Source organism: Centrocercus urophasianus, unplaced genomic scaffold, assembly GCF_019232065.1.
Source record: "Centrocercus urophasianus isolate 14NV4802_14NV808 unplaced genomic scaffold, USGS_Curo_1.0 seq_17, whole genome shotgun sequence".
In the NCBI taxonomy this organism is placed as follows: domain Eukaryota; kingdom Metazoa; phylum Chordata; class Aves; order Galliformes; family Phasianidae; genus Centrocercus; species Centrocercus urophasianus.
This window is the reverse complement of record NW_024884722.1, coordinates 23,424,242-23,446,391: the sequence shown is the minus strand read 5'-3', so window position 1 is coordinate 23,446,391 and position 22,150 is coordinate 23,424,242. Positions and strand designations below refer to the sequence as shown.

General features: G+C 45.7%; 2 protein-coding genes across 8 annotated transcripts in view; one reads left to right on the top strand and one right to left on the bottom strand.

The window, feature by feature from the left end:
• P4HA1 (prolyl 4-hydroxylase subunit alpha 1) overlaps positions 1–13,835 on the bottom strand; it is a 28,210-nt gene extending 14,375 nt beyond the window's left edge. For all 3 annotated transcript variants that reach the window (XM_042817706.1, XM_042817705.1, XM_042817707.1), the window contains exons 1-8: positions 13,768–13,835; positions 9,969–10,090; positions 8,975–9,071; positions 7,121–7,272; positions 4,937–5,074; positions 2,577–2,816; positions 1,690–1,880; positions 262–438 (exon numbers count right to left, since the gene is read on the bottom strand). In XM_042817706.1, the coding sequence (XP_042673640.1) occupies positions 262–438; positions 1,690–1,880; positions 2,577–2,816; positions 4,937–5,074; positions 7,121–7,272; positions 8,975–9,071; positions 9,969–10,056 (1,083 nt within the window). In that variant the 5' untranslated portion in view covers positions 10,057–10,090; positions 13,768–13,835. The remainder of the gene's footprint in view (positions 1–261; positions 439–1,689; positions 1,881–2,576; positions 2,817–4,936; positions 5,075–7,120; positions 7,273–8,974; positions 9,072–9,968; positions 10,091–13,767) is intronic.
• On the top strand, positions 13,668–21,850 carry NUDT13 (nudix hydrolase 13). Of its 5 annotated transcripts, none has more exons than XM_042817709.1 (8): positions 13,668–13,738; positions 16,857–16,965; positions 17,470–17,609; positions 18,215–18,322; positions 18,698–18,807; positions 19,699–19,824; positions 19,944–20,055; positions 20,702–21,850. In XM_042817709.1, the coding sequence occupies exons 2-8, from the start codon at positions 16,886–16,888 to the stop codon at positions 20,959–20,961; spliced, it is 936 nt and encodes a 311-aa protein (XP_042673643.1). In that variant the 5' UTR covers positions 13,668–13,738; positions 16,857–16,885; the 3' UTR covers positions 20,962–21,850. The 5 variants fall into 5 exon arrangements, with proteins under 5 accessions (XP_042673643.1, XP_042673646.1, XP_042673645.1 ...); XM_042817708.1 differs by lacking the exon at positions 13,668–13,738 and adding an exon at positions 14,123–15,996; XM_042817710.1 differs by lacking the exon at positions 13,668–13,738 and adding an exon at positions 14,126–15,996 and having other exon boundaries at positions 18,701–18,807.
• Positions 21,851–22,150: the final 300 nt, after the last annotated feature.

Below are 22,150 nucleotides of genomic sequence, written 5' to 3'. Positions count from 1 at the left end.
CCTCCTCTTCTGAAACAACATGCACTGCAACTGTCTGCCAGAAGAGCCTAACTGTTGCCACCTGGCTTTTAATTACACAGGAATTCCAGCTTCCCCATCGTCTCCTAGAAAGAGTGTCACCACAAGCTGTAAGTGAGAGAAGCAACACGTGAGCACAGTGCACACAAATCCGTGGTCAAGAGAGACAGTCACACACACTCACATAGAAAGCTACACATGGATTTACGATTCCAAAAAGGCAAGGAAGTGTAAGGCATTTACCCTTGGCTTTGCTAGTTCTTTCACAGTTTCAATCTCTTCATCAGAAATGATATCAAGAAAGCGAACAATTCGAGGCTTGTCCCACTCATCTTCCTGTTTGACAGGGCCCAGAATGTATCTAGGATTCCTGTTTCCATCGTAGTAGCGGCAGAACAGTCTTTTTTGTCTCCGAGGAGTCTGAAATCAAGGTGGAATGAGATAATCAGAGAGCTTCCATTAGTATCTCTAAGAAACATGAAGATGTCCTGAGAACAGCAGACAGGAACAATTCCCTTTAAGAGATGCTTTAAGTCTGTCAATAGAATAATTGAATCATTTTATTTGGAAGAGACCTTTAAAGGCCATCTGGTCCAACCCCCCCTGCAATGAACAGGAGGACACCCACAGCTCCATCAGGAGCTCAGACCTTGTCCAGCCTGACCTTGGCTGTCTCCAGGGCTGGGGCACCACCACCTCTCTAGGCAGCCTGTGCCAGTGCCTCACCACCCTTATTGTAATATATTTCTTCCTTATATCCTCTGTAAATCTCCCCTCTTCTGGTTTGAAATCATTTCCCCTTGTCCTATCACAGCAGACCCTGCTAAACTGTCTGTCCTCTTCTTTCTTATGGCCCTTTTTGATACTGACAGGCTGCTATGAGCCTTCCCTTCTTCAGGCTGCACAGCCCCAGCTCTCAGCCTGTCCTTGCAGGGAGGTCTTCCATCCCTTGGATCATTTTTGTGAACACACCCCAACAGTTCCATGTCTCTCCTGTACTGGGGACTCCCCATCTGGATGCAGCACTACAGGTGAGGTCTCCCAGTGCACAGCAGAGGGGCAGATCCCCTCCCTCGCCCTGCTGGCTGCACTGCTTTGGATGCAGCCGAGGATACAGTTGGCAAATCAGGCCCAGCTGGCCAGTTTACATACATACATACATACATACATCCCAACTGGCATGGCAAATATGCCTGGCCTACAATTCCTTGTCAGCTGGATCTGGTGGAAATATTCACATAATTTCACCCCACGTCAATATCAGTACAGATTTGCCCATTTTATCCCCTTTTGGCTGTGATTTTGCAGAATTCCAAGATTAGTCTCAGTGAGAACTATGGGTTAAGCTTGTCAGTCCTTTAAGCAAATTAACATTACTCTGTAATACTGCAACAAGCAGTATTTTACACAGTCCTACTAAAAAAATTTTGTCACTAAAGAAACACCAGTTCAGTACAATTACTTAGCGTGCCCAAGCTAGTCAGCAGTAATATTCTTTTCCTATTGGACAGAATGGAACACGGAATAACTCCACCACACACACCAACCCTCAGCTTGACACACAAAGCCACCTGCTGTAACAGTTCCTTGCTTCCACGCCACACACAGATTCTGGACATTGTTTTGTTACAGTTGGTTTCATACATTTCAGAACAGTCTGTTCCACTTTACCATTTTGAGACCCTCCCCACGGCACAGCATTTCGTACTTCCTTCGCTCAGGCAGGTAATCCTTTTTCTTAAACTCAGTTTCCTTCTCTGTCTGGTCTTCTGCATCTGTACTGGACTTATTGGCTTCCTTTTCTTTGGCCATGATATATTCAAAATACTTCATGTTTCCGTTTGCTCTTTGATGCTCAGGATCTGTTGAAAAAGAGACAGTTATCACCGGCAAAAGAAGTATTCAGAAGAGACAATATACAAAAACAAAAGCAACAGATGCTCCTCAAACAGAAATCAGAAACATCTATTCTGGTCTGAGAGTATTCATGGGATAACTGAAACTCCAAACTAGGATGGAAGAATGCTAGTCTGCAGCACACCCAGTAAAAAAGAACATGAGCTATCAAAGCAAAGCTCAATTCATTCACACTTAAGAAAACAATTACTGTGAGGCCAGGATCCTCAGTACATGCAGGTTTCCAAGCACAATAAGCAGGGTTTGGCCACCCAACCCAAGCAGAGCAGGAGGGACGAGGAAATCGCAACGGGCAGGCAGGGCTGGAATAGCATGACTGGCTTCAAGCTTAACAGCTTGGGAATTAATATTTCTGGTGACCAAGGTTTTGGCAATCATTAACCCTAAAAAACACTTAAGCTTCAGTTCACTAATTAGTGCTTCTCACTGGCCTTCGATATACAGATTATGTTTATGTTCTTCACACAGTCCATCAGAGGGATATTTACAGAAGCACAAATTGTTTTGGTATTTCATTTTAAAAAGCCTGTAGACAAGGCAAGAAATCAGTAAGACCAAGAGTTCTCAGAACAAATCCCTGGGTGACACCTGCACAACCACAGGGCTACATCTTGCTGAGCCTCAGCTCTCTCCTGCCGTACCCAGTTCGAGAAGGCGCTTGGTGAGCATCATTGCTTTGCTCAGATCCCCCTGCTGATACACAGCATAACTCAGGTAGTCCAGAATATAGACTTTATCTGCAGAAGACACTTCTCCCTCATCCAGCTGTTTCAGAGCTTGCTCCATCCAGAGCTCAGTGTGGTAGTAATCAGCCTCTGTGTACGCAATCTTTCCCAGCTCAAAGCAATCTTCAGCTGTTAAAAAGGATTTGTGCTTTACCCCTGTATTTGAAACAAAACAAAACAAAGATTTTACACACAACACTGTACTGGATCACTTCTCAGAGCCACATTCAGCTACTTCCTGTTCTTCAGAGCACCATTTATTTCTGTTGCTGTTGTGGTCTTTAACATCTCCCACACTGCAGTGGCTATTTGTTGAACATCCAGTTTAAGTGTTTAAAACCTGCAAACCCTTAGCAGAAGATAGAAATGGTTACGTGCAGTTTGCCATTGCCAGAATACCAGAAACTAGCTAAGTGCCTCTACAATTTGTGGAAAAGAAAATAAACCCTCCTTCCTCAAAACACAGGACTCTTTGAGCAAAAGTAAGCTAAGGAACAAGCTCCAGAAATCTGTTTTCAAAGATACTGTATTATTTCTTCAAAATGTTACTGAAGCACACCTTGTGTCAGCAACAGCTTAGCAAAGGACAAAAAGAAAATGCCTGTGAATTCCCAGCTACTTGAGATTTCTGAAATCAGTCTATTTTAGAAATATCTGAAGGGACCTCTGGAAGAGGAAAGCAATAGTAAGTAAATGACAGATTCCTATTTTTGCCACTGTAAATGAAGACCCACGGAAAAACCACATTTCTTTTTGTGGTAAGAGAGCATTTGAGATAAAGTAAAAAAGGAAACTAAGACACAGATTGAAGCTTTTCTTCTTGCCCAGGACCCGTCAGCTTTACAGCTAGACTAAATTCCTGATTACATCTCAGCACATGCTGGATTTCTCCCAGCAGCTCCCATTGCTGCATTCCAACAGGGGAATTCCATTGAAGACATGCCTTAAGAAATTGAAGAATTGAAGAGACGGTCCACAAGAAGGAATATCCTGCACATACTAACACCCTGTGGGTGTTGGCCTGGGATGGCCAATGATTTCAGGCTTCTGAACATGAAGCCACCTGTAAGCTGTAAGGCAGAGCAAAGCCTAGGGGACGCAGCACGGAGGTGGGCTGAGCGCTCTCAGACAGGCACAAAGAGACCCTCTGGAAGGAGTAACAGCTTGCAAAGCCGTGCTCTGGTACATTTAGGAGCAACATAACATCCGAATGTGAAAGGGCAACTTAAAAGAATGCTTAAAACAGCAATCGTCAAATATGGCTGTTAACCAGTGTAAAGAAACAGCACAGCCTGTGAGGCAAGAAGAGAATCAACAAGCAACACAAAAGCAGTTCTGACCAAAACTTGCCCACCTCACAAATGGAAACTCCCTGAGAAAGGAGACAAAGAGCACAAACAAGTGAGCACGTGGCACGTTGCTCTCCGTAGCTCTGAAGGCCAAAAAAACAACTTATTCTCTTTTATACTCTAGGGCTTTTGGGTTCTGCAGTAACACTTGATCATGCACAGTCTGGACAGCTTATTGCTTCAAAAGAAGCAATAAAATGCAGTCCATCCAAAGCACTTTGTCTTCTATTCCTGTGCTGTTTTAGGACAAGAATAACAAACAGCTTACTGTAGTAGAATGAATCTGCAGCTCTCTGAGACAGTCTTGAGCGAAACCCAAAAGCAAGGTTATACAGCATAACATATAAAGCCAATTACCCTTAATTTTATTAGACATCTGACCACAATGAGCACTTCCAAAAACACAGATGGATTGTGCAAAGTTGATTTTTTGCCAGCTGGCACAGTACTGGCTTTGAGCAGAGGAAACAAGACAAAAAACTAGCAGAGAAGAGCCTTCTGACAAAGAAGCATGTCTCCTGCATATAAACCTGCTCCTCTTGCATAGTGCCACACAAGCTCACATTCTTTTGTGTGCATGTGATAGTGGTTCTCTCCCTTTGTTTTTTCAGTTTATACACCCCATGAAGCTGAAGCCCAAGTTCAAATACGACCTAACTTTTTCACCACAAGGAAAATACTGATTGCAGCATATTGATTCTTTTTATTAAAACCTATTAACACTATATTATCTTATCGCCACTAGAAGAAAGACACATGACTTAACTAAAAGGGAATGTTCAAGCTCTAGTACGACGAGACTGGTACAGATACCTTCACACAACACAGTTAAACAAGGTGGAAGATTGTGAAAAGATGTGTAATCTGGACATTTGTAATCTAGACATTTATCCCAGCGTTGCTGCAGATAACACCTGTGACCCTTACCTGGAAGATTCCCTCTTGAGAGGGTGTCTGTATCCAAATTATACGTGTCTTGAAGCCGCAAGAGGGCTTTTGCTGCACCAGTCTGATCTTCATCGTTCGGAAAAAACTGCCGCTGGATCGTCATGTTGGAGATGAAGCCTGGAAGAAGAGGAAAACACTTGGCCTTCTTTGTCACAAGAACTGTACCAACTCACTGCGTTAAATGAATGACTCCCTGTTCCAGGGAAAGCCAACATATCAGGAAAGGCCATTACTGCAGATTTGTTTCAAAAGGAGTACACCTGAGGCTTCACTCAGAAACTATTTATGCTGTAACATAGCAAAAAATAAAATAAAATAATGCTACATACAACACATGGCATAGGCCAGGCCCCAGCACGCTGCAGTGATCTGCGCCTCTTCAGGATCACCAGGGTGACAGCAAACCTTTTCCAAATGTTCTACTATTGTTTTCAGGATTATACAGCTGTTCGGAGGTAAAGTTCCAAATACTGAGGATGCCCACCACTCTGGGCACCTGCCCATACCGGCCCACCCTCCCTGCCACTCAGATCTGTCCTGCCCTAGGGCAGATCTCTGTGTGATACTCTACAACAGTTGTTTAATCTTAAACATAGCCTGAAACGCATTCACAACACATAGCAGTAGGAGCACGCTGGCCTGAACATCCCACGGATATTTAAAATTCTCAAGAGCTGTTGCAACTAGCTCTTGAGCTCTAGGGAGAGAAGGAAAAGAGAACAGGATGCTGAAGAATTGCTGGAAAGCGACTTCCATATCTCCTCCAAAGCCAGGCTCCCCAAGGAGACAAAGCAGGGTGTAATTACTGACAGTATCAACAATATGGGTTCCAAAGCCCAAGGATGACTGCAATGCCAAATGCATACAAAACAGCAGTTTTTCAGCTGCCTATTTTATCATAATATAAACCAAGGCCACACGCAGCACAGCAAAATAAAAACCTTCATCCGACCCCCAGAGATGACAAACAACAGGGAAAATAAGCAGCAAGGTGCTACACAATATATTCCATGAGAAGTCTCTCAAAAAGCTCCACAAGTAGGGAAAAAAATAACATTGTGACCAGTAATTATCAAACTACTGCAGCACCCTGTGTTAATACACTCCAGACAAATCTGCTGTTATCTCAACCCTTCGAGCCCTGTGTTGAGCACCAAACTGCTGCTGTAATCTTCTTTTCAGTGGGAGGACTGCCCATTTTTCCCCTTCTGCTTCTGCAGTCAGGATACTCACAGGCTGTTTGTACTGAGGAGGGGAACAGAATTCCACAGAGCCGCCAGAAGGAATGGCATCAGCAAAGTCAGCCACGAGGACCCAAGTCTCAACAAGCAAACAGCCACTGACATTGTCAGAAAGTAACTTTTCTACCAGACAAACTCTTTTGTCTCAGCATCCCAAAGCACAAGTCTTACAATGTTCCCACTCCAAGTACAGGGCCAATGAGACGGTTCTTCTTACCAGCGACCAACACCGGGTCTTTTCTGACAGCTCTCCTTGTCATTTTCTACTACAAACCTACGCCTAACATCAACTACTTGTTGAGATAGGTTTCCAGAGGTCAAATATAATCAGCCCAGCTTCCTTTTTACTCGAAATCTATTTCACAGTCAACTGGTAGGTCCATTTCTCTACTGAAGAGTTTCTACTCTGGTACAGGAAGCAAGGCAGCCAATCATTTACTGAACTCCTTCAGATCTCTTTCACAAACGCTCGGACTCTGCCAGCATTCAGGTTTCACACCACTGTGCCTTAAGGGCACTGAGCACCTCAGTAGTGACAGCACTCAAAGACAAGTTCTCCACATTTTGCATTCTGAAGAGGTATTTTCCCCTTTTTTTCTTTTCAGTGGCGCTTTCAAACTTTTAGACGCAGTGTCGTGAAATACAGGTGAGTACATGAAGACTGACCCTGGCACCTTGCACAATTTAAAGCCTCCAAAGAGGTGCCTCTGGTTAAACATCAGTTTTTCTAAAATCTGTGTAAAACTCCAGTAATAGCACGCTGGCATCAAGACAGTGGGCCTTCTGCGAAATACTTACTTTCTTATGATAGCATCTCAAAAGCAGACTTACAAACCTAATTCAAAGCACTACCTGTGAAAGACAGTCAAGAAGTACAATCATAATGTGATCTGATCACTGCTTTTGCTACTGGCGTACTTACCATCCGACATGTCCTTCAGAACCAGGCTCTCCAGTTCACCCCACTCTGTGTTAAGCCGTTTCATCAGCTTGAAGGCATTTACAGGATGTCCCAAAAAACCTTCGGGGTCTTTCGTAGCAGTATCTGTCAACTTATCCAATTTCTCTGCCCATCTAGAGTGAAGACACACAGTCATTAAAGTTTCTTGTAAAAGTTATAAAACTGATTTCAAACTTCTTAACAGACTGAGACAATAAAAATCTCAATACAAATCGCAAACTTTTTTCTATATATAAAGCACTTCTGGAATGAACAAAAAGCAAAAAGGTTTTTGTTTTTTTTTTTAAATCATCTTTGGCTGCAGCCAAAATCTCAAACTTGTGGGGTTTTTCTGTTTTCCTTTGTTGAGACAGTGTTGAACAAACTCCTTCCTACCATGCCAATGCAGTACACCAGCAGCTTTCGTGCACAACTAATCAAGAACAAGGCTTTATCCACCTTCTTTCCTAGACACACACCCCTAGATCTATAACAAGCCCATTCCTTCCCCACCACAAGGCTGCCTTCCGTATCGTAGGCTTGCACGAAAAAAAAAAACCACATGGCTCTTAGGTTCCCAAATGAGAGCCCAGATCAACTTTCTGGGGCTGTAATTCTGACTCTGCCAACCTCCCTCGCTCCTCAGTGACATCATCTGTTCACAGATCCAACATGCTCTGAAATACACAGCAACTACTATTGTTCATCTGCCTGTCACTCCAGCGGAAACAGCGAGGGAGTTCACTGCAGCAGGCACATCAGTCACGCTGAAAGCACCAGCACTGTGCTACTGTGCATCTGCAGACAACGCAGCTTCCCCTCCCTGAACCAAACCATGCATTTGTTGAAGTGAAGGCATGCAACAACAACCTGATAACAGGATAAATCCTGTTCATTAGTTAGAAGGGGCCGCAACCCACAGAGAACACCAAATATCAACCACAAAAGGAAAAACAAATAGAAAATGTGAAGCTGCAGAGGATTCTGCGAGAACTGGCATTCAGCACGCTCCAAAATTCAGCATGTCTGAGACATCTGCTAATGTGCCGTATTGTGCTTTCCTTCTTTCCATACTGTCTTGAGATGTTTTCCTATGCTCTGACAGCCCCCAAAAGTGGTTCTGTCAGCAGCAAAGTGACTGACAGGGCTCCCAAGCAAATGGTGTGCTCCAGTTGCTCCTATGGACCAACTCCTAGCAACACAGGAGGACTGACCTGAAGCAAGCCTGAAGAAACTTGTGTCAACAACTTGTACATTTACAATGCACGTGCACAAACCCATTGTACATTTCCCATTTGATGGCTATCTAACTTCAGGACTAGGTGAGAGTCACTGCCATTATCAGCCACAATAACAATTCAAGATTTCTGCCAAGTACTTCCCATAAAAACCTTGACAAGCCACACAAGGTGTGAGCCATCCTCCCCGCTCCAGTGAGTCACCAGCTTTCATTCAGATTAAGTCAAAGCAAGCTACCAATATCTTTGAGTACAGAGCCCAACAAACCCTAAAGATACAGGCGTTCCTCCCACCTTCTTCTCCCTCTGTCAGTTATTCCAACTTTTTCCCAACAGCTGTCACCTCCAATATAGCAAAAACAAAGCTACGACACCTATCTGATTAGCTATATTTACACATTTTTGTTGTTCAATCTGCTTGGAGATAATAAAACAAAACTAGAAGTCATTACTGGGGACAAAACCCCGGTAACAGCTTCTAGCTTAATCTTTGCCTCAGAGGCAAAATTCCTCAGGTGTAATGAACCTTGGGAGGCATTTTTTAGATAAGGCCGGACTCAAATTATTAGCTATCAGCGTCATCAAACAAGCTGCTTACTTTTTGATCTGTTCCAGCTTGCTTTCTTCTGCCTTGATGTAATCTTTCAGTGATATCACCAGATCTTTCTCTGTGTTAATTAAGTCTGTCATATGGCCTAGAAAAAAAAGTTGAACAGTTTGGTTAAACAAGGAGAAACAAAAACAAACAAGAAACTGAAAACAGAAGAGTCTTTTTCTCTTCTGTATTCTTCCTTTTCCTTCCCCAAAATGCTCCCACATCCTGCTAGCTAAACTGGAAGGAGTACTTAAAGCAAAGCTTTTTGCCTTTTCTTTTTTTGAGGAAGAAAATCTCATGCTGGACAAAGCTCGTTGCCATGGAAATTAACATAAGATCACATATTTATTATTAGAACTAATTCAGGATTCATTTGGAAAAGGAAATAAGTTGGAACAGAGTAAGCTTTCATCCAAACATACATAATACAGAACAAATAATGACAAAGCTAAATACATAAAGACTTTATCTGTGATACGTAATAATACCTCAGACTTATTTTTAAGCTCAGTGGCATGACTCCAACAGCACCCAAACAACCTTAGTTATTAATCAACAATTGTTTTCCTTCCTGCAAGCAGGCAGCAGAACAGGTTCACCATGAAATGATGCAAGGCGCATCTTCAGCTGCGACCCACAGCACTGGGACACAAAAGAAGGCACCTGACATGCTGGTATCATTTTGTACCTCCAACAGGTGTTTTGCTTGCCTTTATAAGCATGCATCAAGACACACCAAAACTGTGTTTACAATTCAATACCCATAGGAGTACATAACAAAACAAAGCTTCATCAGACTGATTGCACTGACTGAATTCAAAGGATATTTCTCTCAAAGGCAAGAAAAAAGCCAATCACGTCCTAAGAGCTAGTAAGTGGATTTAACTGTATACCAATAAAAGCCTTGCACTCCATTAACACACCACTGCAGAATCAGTATGATAGTCATTAAGAAATTCTTTCAGCTATGTAGCATATACACCAAAGCACGTCGCACCAATTGAGGTGAAGAAGTCCGTATGGGCAAAAGAAAAAGGCAGCAGAAATCCAAGGGCAACGGTGCACCACATCTTGTTGGATGCCATAGCTGTAGCTCAAAGCTGTCACCTCACCAGGTACCTACAAAAGAAACAAAGCAGGTGAAACATCCCTACTCACCGCACACTCAACTCATGAGACAGCTCGTTCTCTCAAGTAAGGAATATCTTAGAAGTCATCATGCTGTCTTGGAATTCACAAAATGTTGGGTTTTTATTTCCCCATATGTGAAAGCTTCATCTTTCAGGCATTCTGTCTCCTCAGGTGAATGAAAACAACTGCAGATACTAACAGAAATAGTTTACAGCTCTTTCGAAGGCAAAATGATTAATTTAGGGAGGGGAAAAAAACCCAACACATTACAAAGTGGCTCACTCTGCCCGTTTAGGGAAGAAAAGGATTTGCTTTGGACTGAGTTGCAAAGTAAAATCCGCAGAGGGAAAGCTGCAGGCCTGCTTTCTGCCCACTCCAAGTCAGAGCCCTCAGCCCCACCAATGCTCCAAAGCAGCATTCCTCCCCTCCTCCTCACCTGCTTGTCCCCACCATGGGCAGCCAGGCATCAAGCTAAATCCAACTATTCCAAAACCAATTCATCTAAAACAAAACAACCCTGTAGCTCCCTTCCTTCACCCTGGCTCAGCTCCTTCTGTTCACTATATAGCCGCACAACATCCAAGAGAGAGCAGCTGGGAGGCACAACTGGCAGCCAAAGACAATAACGTCAGGCAGTGTTGTTTCTGGTAGCAGCACAGGTTCAACGCGTTTGTGGAACTGCAGCTCAAAATGCAATGAGCAGAAACCCAACTCTCCAGCCAGCCTGAAATGCTTACCTAGTTTTCAAGGTAACCCAAAGATACTGATAACAACTGTATGAGATCCTGCGGCTGATATTAGCCCCATTAAGGACAGCTCCAATTGAGTAATTGCTTAAGTTAACAAGTTACATCTGTAGTACATCCAGTACTCTCAAAGACAATTATTTTGCTGCTCTTCCCTTAAAAAAGCTGTGTCCAAACACACCTTTCAGCTCCCACTTTGCTCTGCAGAAAGCTGGGTGCCTCTGGCTCACTCAGCGGCCAAGCCAACACATCTGTGAATCAACCACCAAGCACAAACAGTTTTACTGCACGATAAATATTTGCTCACATTATCAGTACTCAGAATTCACTGAGCTGTTTGTTTACTGGCTGTTTGTTTACCTGCTGCTAGCTTCACCAGCACACTGAAGGAACTGGTGGCAATAGTCACAAATTGTAACAAGGGAAACTCTGTGTAGGTACAAAGAGAAACGTTTGTCACAGTGACAAGTTGGGCACAGAAGAGGCTCCCAAAGAAACCTCATTTCCCATTCTTGAAGAACTTTGAAATAGGGCAAACCCACGTGCAGCCCAACCCAAGCTCCAAGCTCAACCGGCTCCAAACAGAGGGCTCAGCTGGATGACATCCAGAGGTCACCTACAATTTCATTTGTTCTTCACAGTCTCCAGCTCTCCTGCCTTTCACAAGGGCTCAGGTCCTGCAGCAATGTGCAGCCACCCAAGATGACTTCCCTCCCAGCCAGAATTCTGAGCTGGAAGCAGAGCCCAGGGCAGCAGCCAGCCGTGCAGCTTTCACTGCCTTAACAGCAGTTGCTAAGTAGCACGACTTTCAAAACTTCTCCTAGAGGATCACTACACATTCCCAAATCAAAGAAAACAAGGCTCAGTTAGGAAAGGTGCTGGAAATCCCTTACACGCATGAACTGCCAAATAGGCAGGCTTAATTTCTTCCTGTCAGAGACATACAGTAAACCGATATGAAATTGCTCTGTTACTGCCATCAGTCTGGCTCTCCTCCGCAGCTGCGTCGCTCTGGAACACACCAACATGGCACATGAGCATCTCAGAGAGGAGGGAGCCTGCTGCCCACATACAGAGCAAACGATTCCAGTGGGAGTGAGGCTGACAGCTTCAACACGAGAGTTCCCCAACTTTCTGCAAGATGTATGTTTGCTTAGCTTCGAAACTGCGAGACATGACAGAGTGGGGAAAAAATGATTGGGGAAAATAAAGCAAGGAACAAACAAGCATGAAGATACCAGTAAAGCAGAGCAGCGATACTGCCGAGTGTGATATGGAACTCCCCTAACAGTAGGGACAAGCAACAAATGCCATTTCAAATGATGGACCTCCAAGATGGGTTTTTCTGATGAGTTTTATAGAGTTGTCAGGGTCGTATCAGAGAGGATATGCACACAGCACCCATGCAAGCAGAAGGAAAAGCAAAACTAAGACCAAGTACATGATGAAAAAGCCTCAGAGCAGCCAAATCAAGATAGATGGTGGCTGAAGACCAAAGCGTTCGGCGAACAATACTATTACACAGCAGTTCTCACCATCCATCCTAAGCTCCCTGGTGCCCACCAGGATCCAGAAAGCAAGAAACTGCTGACAGGAAACGGAAACTGAGCACTGAGTTCAGTGTGGAATTATTTTGGAGCGGCTCTAACTTAATCCCTAAACAACATTTTTTTAAATTAAGGTAGCAAGCAATCTACTTTAACTAAGAGAGTCAAAGTGAGCAGTGTTTGAGGGCAGAGAAGAGCAGCACAAGCAGTGGCAGCTGCCCCCTGCAGCAAGGCTCCCTCTCCAAACAGGGCTGCAGCTTGAGACTCATGACTGGAATCCTTACCCAAAATGAAAGAACTTTCCCAAAGTTCTTAGGCACCAAGTGCCACTTTCAAAAGGCCTTCCGCTGATCTCCTGAAATTTCTGCCTGTTCTGCTGGCTTGCAGTGCACATAAAGCACTGTGTGTCCCTACTTCTATTTGAAAAGAATCAAAAGCAGCAGATCCTACACCTCTATGAACTTAAGTTCGTCTTCCAACTCCTGCACAACAGAAGCTGTTTGCCTGTAAGAGATGAGAATGAATTCCAGAGCCAACATCAGCAGTGTGCTTGAAGTTTCAATCCTGCAGAGCAGGGAAGTCCACACACAAGTGTGTAACCCGGGGATGGAAGCACGTTTCCAGTAGGTTTCTGGCATAGCAGGACTAAACGGAGACAGCCCTCTCAAAGCACGTTTGTTTTAGCTTTCCAAGCCAAGACAAAGAGCTCTGGCAACGCAGCAGAGCGCTTATCTTATTAGACACAACAAGCAGAAGGCTATCCTCCTATTCACGCCTCAGCACAATATCTGCAGAGATGTTTTTGGAATTAAAAACGCTCACAACGAAAATCCCAGCGATCAACAGCTGGAAAGCAGTAACAGCGGGAGCTCCTTCCTGCTGAATGGGCACCCGCGCAGGCAAAAAGCCCCTTCTTCTCAAGGGGAGCAGCAACTCTGCCTGACGATCCTGGAAGAAGGCGCCCAGAAACACGCAGAGCGAGTGACAGCGAAGACACCGCGCCGACACAGGCTTTATCGGCGATCTCCGCGCCCGACAGAGTCCTCCTACAAACTCGGTCTCGTTTCAACGCGTTCCCGCACGCCCCGCGCACAGCGCAGAGGCTCCGCTCGGCACGGCGCAGAGATCGCCAAGCGGCGCCGCCTCTCAGCCTCGCCGCCCGCAGCCCCGGCCCCGCGGAGAGGCTCCGCCCGGCGCAGCGCCCCGGCAGCGGCGCGGGCCTGGTCCCAGCCCGGCGCCGCGCTCCCGCCCCCCCGTTACGTAACGGCCGGCAGGGCCGGGAACCGGCGGCGCGGCGCCTGCCACGTATCGCCCCCACCCCCCGCGGAGCCCGTCCCGTCCCGGTAAGAGAGGCGGCGCGGCCGGGCCTCACCTGAGAGAGCGGGCGGGCCGCGTGCCACAGACGGAGCCCCACGAGCCGCCCGCCGCCGTCACGCTCCGCGCGCGCGGTGCCGCCCGCCGCGGCTTTAATAGGCGCGCAGGCCACGCCTTCCCGGGCCGCGCGCGGCGGGGGCGGGGCGCGGGCGGCGGCCGGCGCGCTACGTGAGCTCGGTCACAGCGGCGGCCGCCCTGGTGCGCAGGCGCCGCCGCCGGCGCTGCTCCACGTGGGCGCGGGGCGCAGCCCGGGGGTCCGCGTCGCGTGGCCGCCTCGATCTCCTCCGGGAAGAGCGCGGTCGCCGACGGTCCCCGTGTGGCTACGGCGCGCGCTGCCGGTGCCGTGCCGCAGCGGAAAGAGAGACGGGTTCCAGCTGAACCATCCGTCAGAAATAAGCCTCCCTTCCTCTCACCTTGGTCGACTTCCAACAGAAATAGAGCTCCTACAGCCGGCAGGAAGTGGGGAGCAGTCCGCCGGCCTCCGGGTTGAAAGTCCTCAGGCCGGGACACGTGGGCAGAGGTAGAGCAGCAGCTTTGGAGATGTGGCAAACTTCCTCCTTAAACCAGAGTGCCGCTTTAGCTTCCTAACCTTTAACTTTTTAATTTTTAACGGGACTTCCTCAGGCTGACGTGACCCACCTGTTTATTAACTAGGAGCGTCAGTACCGAAGATGAGGCTGCTGACAAAATGAAGCCGTGATAAAATGAAGCCAAGCCTTCATCGAATCCTTGCAGTTGGAACAATCCCTTAAAGGCCATCTGGTCCAGCTCCCCTGCAATGAACAGGGTCAGCCACTGCTCCACGAGGATCTCGGAGCCCCCTCGAGCCTGACCTTGAGTAGCTGCAGGGCTGGGGCACCACCTGCCTCTCTGGGCAGCCTCATCAGTTATAGATTAGTTTGTATCTACAGCATAATGACAGACGGGAAGACTACTCATTAACTTTCTGTTTAAAGAAGTGGTTTGTCTTACCCCAGCCTTTTCCAAGGAAAGAAACATTTTTTAGCAAGAGGTTCCTTGTGGTGCAACCACACATTTTCGGCATGAGCTTGCTAGCTGGATGCATTGGAAGCAGTTAGCAGCTGATGGCAGTCCCAGCTCATGTCCCCTTGTTGGGAACAGCTGGCAAGACAGAAGAGCAAGAACTAGCAAGATTACTACCACAACTGTTTTCAGCTCAGCAGATCTACTGGCTTGTTTTAACTGCAGGGCGAGTTTACACTGGAGATTACACTTCAGTGCTCTATCTTATTAAGGGAAGATGTTTTGTCCATTAATCCAATTAGCATTGTAGGTTAATAAGACTGTGTTTCCTGAAGCAGAGCAGTCTCACAAATAACAATTACACCTAAACACTTAAGCAATGAGAAAAGAAATACCAGAGTGGCATTTCCCTACGTATTCTACTTATTCTTTTCCTGCCTACTCTACTTACTATGTTCTACAAGCAATGCTCTCTAGTTACATGACAACTTCTCAATTAGGAAATCACACCAAACAGCTAAAGGTGCTGAAAACATTTACATGTTGATAAAATTCCCTTTCTCTTCAATATAGGCAGATAGGTTCCAGCCCAGGGTAACATTTTCAGTACCAAAGAAATGTATTCAGCTATGAAGGCATAAAACAAAACATGTTGTTACTCTGTCATCTGTCCTGGCAAAGGGCACTTTCCAATCGGAGCCACTGCAAACTCAGCTGCAGGTCTGGGTGTTAGAACACTCGGCAGCTCCATTCTTCAGATGCATTCAGTTGTTGGCATATTTTCCTCTTTGGGAACACACAGTCCTTAACTTCAAACACTGCCCTTACGCTACTGACACAGAAAACAGAGAAACTTGCAAAGATAAAAAGAAACTAAACAAAGGGGAGCTAATACTTTCAGAATAGCTCAACTTACTGCAGTAGCATTGTTCCCATAATAGCTCCTGCTTGGCAAATTACAGTATATGGAATTCTGGCAGAAGGAGGCACACAGGGAGAGCAGCTCCACAGCTGCAGGAGCTGACGGAAAGCCGGAGCAGATCCTGTCAGCCACCCAACTGAGCCAAGGGTTTCCGAACTACATTTCCCAGAGCTCCTGCTGGGGGAAGAGCGACTCAATGTGGTCAGACAGCTGCTGTTCGCTCTGCGTGCTGGAGGAGCTGTACTTCCAGCTGAGGACAACGGTGGCCTTCCAGAGCTGTTTCCTGCTGCTGCAGACAGCACGCCTTCTGCTCCGAGTGCAGTAAGTGGGCAATGCGTATGCAGAGTGGCTGATCTCAGTCCACCTCCCACAGGGTGGGCAGAGATGTCAGGAGCCACCGTGACACCTCCACAGCACTGAGCAGAGGCTGCCTGCCTGCAAGGAGAGGGGCCTCTGCTCAGGCACCACCCGGCTCAGGAGCCGTCACCAGCCTTCCTCAGAGGAAGGACTCACCACCTCTTCCTTGGTGCAGCTTACACATCCCAGCCTGTAGGATTAAGGAAATGCAACTTCCTCCTTAGAGAGCTTTGAGATCTGTGGTTGGAAAGTGAAATACTCAAGATAATTGCTGAGGATTGTGAATCACAGCTCATTTTTGTTTCAGATGAATGCCTGAGATAGCTGTTTTCTGAAGCTGAGTTCAGGCGGCAGTCTGTGACTGCCTGAGCTGACAATGTAGTAGGATCCTTTGGCACAAAAGCCATTCTCAGCTGGAGATGATCCAGTTCAGCTGCAACTGCTGCCTCTCGTCAAGCTCTGGGAATTCTCTTCTGCCACCGATATTTTGTCTTTCATTCCCTTCTGGCATCAGTGCCTTTCCCACAGATCTGCTGCTTGCTGCAATAGGATGTTCAGTTGGATGGAGGCCATTACAACTGCGTAGGAAACAAGCAAGAAAGCAGCCACTCTCACTGCTCTTTATCCCACTGGTACCGGAGTTCGGAGAGAAGTATTTAACCTCGTCTTGTAACACTTTAAGACCTTCTGTGCACACTTATTTTAGAAAGCAAACGCCAACGTTCTGTAGGTTCTGTAAGCATGTAGCATTGGGTTATTGCACCTTTTAAATCAAACTTATGTTTTCAAGGCTGCTGCGTTATGTTCTGTGCTTCTCTTTTCAGACAGAAACAGCTTCCCATAGGTGCTGATCATGGCTGCAATTTATCGAGCAGCGTATAGAAGAGCTGCTCTCTTCTGCAGGTCACACTCCACCTATATTAGAAAAATGAGGTAAGTTCTCATCTAACTCATTTGCACTGAGACCAGGATTTGGCACTCTTGTATTCACTGTCACAAACAGCCCTACCCAAATCTAATGCCAGCTTTCATCTTGTAGCAGTTCAGCAGTGATGCAAGAGTCTTGCATGTGCTTTGTAAATGGGAGTGGTCAAAATCTCTACACTCCCTTCACTATGGAAAAGAGCTAGTTGCCTCAGGCTGAAACTCTCTAAATGAATGCCTGCTTTCACTAAAGCTCTCAAAAAAATAAATAAATAAATAAATAAATTCAGGCAGTTTTGAAGTGACAGTGCTCACCTCATTTAAATACTACTTCAGACAGTCTGGAAGAAGCACACAAACAACCACATCTTTTAAAGAACCCTCTTGGATTGCGAGACTTGGGTTACATATCTTGGATTTGCTCTGCCTGAAATAAATGTGTCCAAATAAGCATAGCACATGTAATATTGACGTGATCTCAAATTCATCATTCTGACTCTTTTCTTACTGCAGATACTTGAGTAAGCTAAAGGAAGATGACATCTTGTGTAGACAAGCCCAGACCTCGGGAACTTTCTGCATCTTTCACAATCTCTCACCCTTCCTGCAGAAAGTCGGGAAGAAATATTTGATACCACAGCTCAGTGCAGCAGGTAAGCAGGTGTCCAGACAAGGCATCACCCAGGTCATGCAGCTCAAAAGATACAGGATCATTTGCAACAAGCAACACCTTACATGGGTTAAAAAAAAAAAACAAAAAAAAAACACACATAGATCATCCTGTTATATAAGGCATGCTGTTTGTTACCAAAAAAGTCTATTTGGAGTTAAAACCTTGGCACATTGATGTGAGCTCCTCACATGCATATGGTATCAAAATATACCTGAGCTACTTTGAGATTATAAATCTTGAATATTTGGGACCATAACTTCTGAAGAGCTGGTAGGATAACAGACAACAAGTTTTGCCACCAAAGCAGGGAGAAGTTCTGCGAGAAAGGTATCAGCTGGCATAAGAGAGAATTGGAATGGACAGCTGTTACTCAAGCATAAAAACATTTGCATCTTTAGCTTGACATGGTCTAAAGATACAACATCTAGGAAGGAAAGCTGTATGTCTGGTCTCCACCACTGCTCTTACATGAGCACCCCCCCTTGAACCCAGATTGCACAAACGTTGGCTAGGCAGAAAGAGCTTCACAGTCATACAAATTAATTTTCCTTACGGCTTTTCCTTCCCCTTTCTCCTGCTCTTTAGAAATGAAAAGGATCCTGGAGAAATTCAGAGAGACTGAACAGTGGATAGAGAAGTCGGTGCTGATTGGTTGTTCAGATGAGCACGTACCACACTTTGCCCTGGATTTAGGTTGGATGACTCCTCTTCCATCTGTGTTGGCATCACATTCGATGCACTGAGATGAAGATGCTGCTGAGGCAGCGTCCCTTCTCCACGCTAGTGATTATTTACTGTCAAGAGGAATCAGTCGATCCTCTGTAGGAGCTGCTGTGAGCGCAGTGATTGAGCCACCAAACTGTAGCTCAGTTGCGCTGTGGTTCCTCTGGGTGTGTTTGTAAAGGTGGGCTGTTTGCAGGTCACTTAACGTTTGGAAATGCGTACCGCTGAAGTGATGTCACTTCCATGGGAACTTCCAGAGGTCGTATACTGGAACAGTGAAGGGTATAAAGTTGGGATAAGAACTGCAGTTCATGAAATCACAGATCTGTTGTTTTTTTTTTTAAGCAGGAGCCTTGGAAAGATCAGTCGTTGAGGCTGAGCTCAAGGGATCGTTCACTGACTTACGAAAGGCTTTCTTTGTAGTGGATGAGAAGGATTCTTCTTTGCTGGCCTCGGTACAGTGCAGGATTTGTAACCTTAATAAGTTATTATTCCTAACATTTGTCTCCCACATTGTTTTATGACTTCATATGTATTGTGGAAGTATCTACTGTCAGTTTTTAGCCAACTAGGTACAAGGATGCTATAAATTACTGCTCTTCTCCCAGATTTGCTGTCACAAAAGCAAGCTGCAATGGGAAGAGAAGCAGACAAGAGGCTTAACAATGATTGCAGTCATTTGCCACTTAGCATCAACCTGCTGCATGCCCAGCATGAAATATGCTGATCTCAGTGGCAGTGGTAGTTTCAGCAATCCCAGTTTGTCCTTGGCAATTAACACACATGGCTTTTCTATTATTCTCTTGGCAAACTGAATTCCAAGAATGGCCTTACAGATCTTCTGTCAGAGCTGCTCTGTTACATCTGCACACTTACAAATTGTTACTCTCCAGATGCCCTGTTTGGAAGCTCTAAGGAAAGACTTGTGTGAAAATTAGGCGTCCAATAAGAGAAGCAGAAATAATTGTTTCTTTTCCTGCTCTGTAATGTTTATGATGCTTGGGTTATTTTTCCCTAATGGTATTTGGGGCTGGCGTCTCCCTGGCATAGTTCAGTTCTCATTAGTACTCCCATTATATCCCAATAAGGAACAACTCTTCCTCCACCTCCCCTTAAAAAGATGAAATTTGGATGCTAGAGCAATGAACACAGAACACCAATTGCAGAAGACTCCCTTTATCAAAATAGTGCCCATATTTTATTTGCATTATAGAGGCTTCCAAATGTAATCAGAGTTTCTCCCCAGCATGCTGTTACGGGCATGAAACAGCAAAGCATCACTTGGGGAGACTGCTCTGAATCATCTGGCTCTGGCTGTCCATAGACCTGTATTTCCTTCTTCACAGGCCCAGGCCCTTCTCCGCTGGCACGATTCCCACCAGTACTGCAGCAAAACCGGGCAGCCGACTCAGAAAAACGTAGCTGGCAGCAAGCGCGTGTGCCATGCCAGTGGAATAACTTATTACCCACAGGTAAGCACCTGAGCAGCACAGCTAAGTACAGAGTGCTCCCAGCCAGCTAGGAAAAGTCCCCACTTTCACTTACTTGTTTGCTCTGAACTCCTTCCTTTGCTCTTGGGTGCATTTTCTAGATGTCTCCAGTAGTTATCATCTTGGTGTCTGATGGCAGCCGCTGCCTCCTTGCACGACAGGCTTCGTTTCCTCAGGGGATGTACACCGCTCTGTCTGGCTACTGTGAAGCAGGTGAGGCGGCCTCTCGTCCAGCACAGTGCCCTCAGATGTGCAGAGCTGTGGGACATCAACCAAGGGCTTGCTCACAAAAGATGAACTACGCATGGTTGATACCACAAAAACAAGGATTGGGTCAGCATCATTACTCAGATAGGGTTCAAAATAGTACATATGTGAAGAGAATGGGTGAATTATGAATGCGTATCAGTTGCTGTAGTTCCCGATAGTAAATTTAGGTGTAAGGCTTCCCAGAATAGAGCAGTAACACCCAGATACTTCTTAGTCTGTATTATATCTCATACCCTCTGGCTCAAAAAAAAAAAACAACAACAAAACTACAGACCTCTCATTACAGGAGGGAAAGTGGGAAACAAAAAAAGGGAAACAAAGAAGGGTAGCCCCACATTCTGTCCATTGGCTCTGCATACAGAAAAGAAACAAGAGTGTCTCTGATAGCTTTGGTTAAGGGAAGCAAGCACTGGCAGCAAGATGCTCAATTCAGTGAATAAGCATTCCTAGGTCAGCACAGCCAGAGCTCCTGCTCACGCTTGAACAGTCAGGGCTAGAACACCTCAGAAATGAGCGTACCTACGTTTTTCTTGCCATGGTTTGCTGCCCTGATGCCAGCTTGCCCTTACTCAAGTATGGTTGCTTCTAGGTGAAGCTGTGGAGGAAGCAGCCCGGCGAGAAGTGGCAGAAGAGGTGGGCCTGGAGGTGGAGTCACTCTGGTATTCAGCATCCCAGCACTGGCCCTTCCCCAGCAGCTGCTTAATGATAGCTTGTCATGCATTGGTGAGGAGACAGCAGTTGGAGGTGAGTGGACTCGCATTCCCCCAAGGCATTTCAATGCCAGCCTTACATAGCAGAATCTCTTTCGGTCCACAGACTTTACCTTGGATAGCATCAGCTCCTCTCTAAATGCTTTTTCAGCTAGCTTCCTATAAGTGAAAAAGAGACTGGAAAACAACAATTGCTTCTGTTGTAACATGCAAAATTTTACACAGGTCACTGAATGTACAAGCACAGATCATGCTTCTGCATTTTTTCCCTCTTAACTTTGCAGAGCAGTTACCTTCTAATATTCAGAACATTATCTGCTGTAGAACATGCAGCTTCTGCTATGTTAATTACTGTGATCAGACACTAGTACTTTGCAGGCCAATGCCACAATGGAATAGGGCTGACTGACTTGTGGCTTCGCTAAGGAAACATCAGTGGGCAGTCATGTCCTCTCCTGTGCTGGCATCAACAATTAATTCCAGCATGGATTAATCACTCCAGGGATTCTAGCATGGGATCTTTGCAGGAGCAAGAACGAGGGACTGCTGCCCACATTTGAAGCTGATTTAAGGAAACTGGTACTCCCCTAATTCTTTCCAGATCAGTGTGAACAGCCTGGAGCTGGAGGAAGCCCGCTGGTTTGGCCTGGAAGAAATCATGGAGGGTCTCAAGCGAGAACCCAGATCTGCAAAGCAAGACAATGGAAGTTTTTTACCCTGGTTCCCTCCCAAACAGGCCATTGCTCACAAACTGATCAACGAGTGGGTTAAGCAGCAGACTTCCCAGCCAAGTCAGGTGCTATGAATTCATTAAGCCTGTACCTCTACCGGGATTACTAATGCTTGACATGAAAGCTTCCACAGCTGAAATCTGTTGTACAGCAGGTGTAATCTGATGGCAATCCTACATTTGGATACAGAGACCTACACATTTCTGATCATCCTCAGACAACTCCTTGCACAGTGGATCACCTTTGAGATCCATCAACTTGTAATAAATGCACAATAAAATTCTTTGTCCCAAAGCACAAAACGTTGTCATCTGCCGCTGGTGTTGCCCAGTAAGCAACAGAACAATGAGCCCAGTGCAGCTATGACCCTCTTTTCTCCATTTTATCCATCTACAGGTTGTGATGGATATCTGAACCCAGCATTTTTTCAGAAAAAAACATTAAGGGAGAGAGGCCTTTTAGTTTTCACCCGTGTCTCAATCTGGACTGACTGTCAAAGAAACCATAGAAAGGCAATGCCTGTACCCTCTCCCCTTCTTCCATTTCCCTTACCTTTGAATCTTCCAATTTCATATGAAACTTTTTTTTGCCCCAAAT

Excerpts from the sequence above, each read along its gene's own strand:
- NUDT13 (XM_042817709.1), top strand. The coding sequence starts at position 16,886 with ATGGCTGCAATTTATCGAGCAGCGTATAGAAGAGCTGCTCTCTTCTGC. Across the intron at positions 16,966-17,469 it reads ACCTATATTAGAAAAATGAG|ATACTTGAGTAAGCTAAAGG; the intron begins GTAAGTTCTCAT and ends TTCTTACTGCAG. Across the intron at positions 17,610-18,214 it reads ACCACAGCTCAGTGCAGCAG|AAATGAAAAGGATCCTGGAG; the intron begins GTAAGCAGGTGT and ends CCTGCTCTTTAG.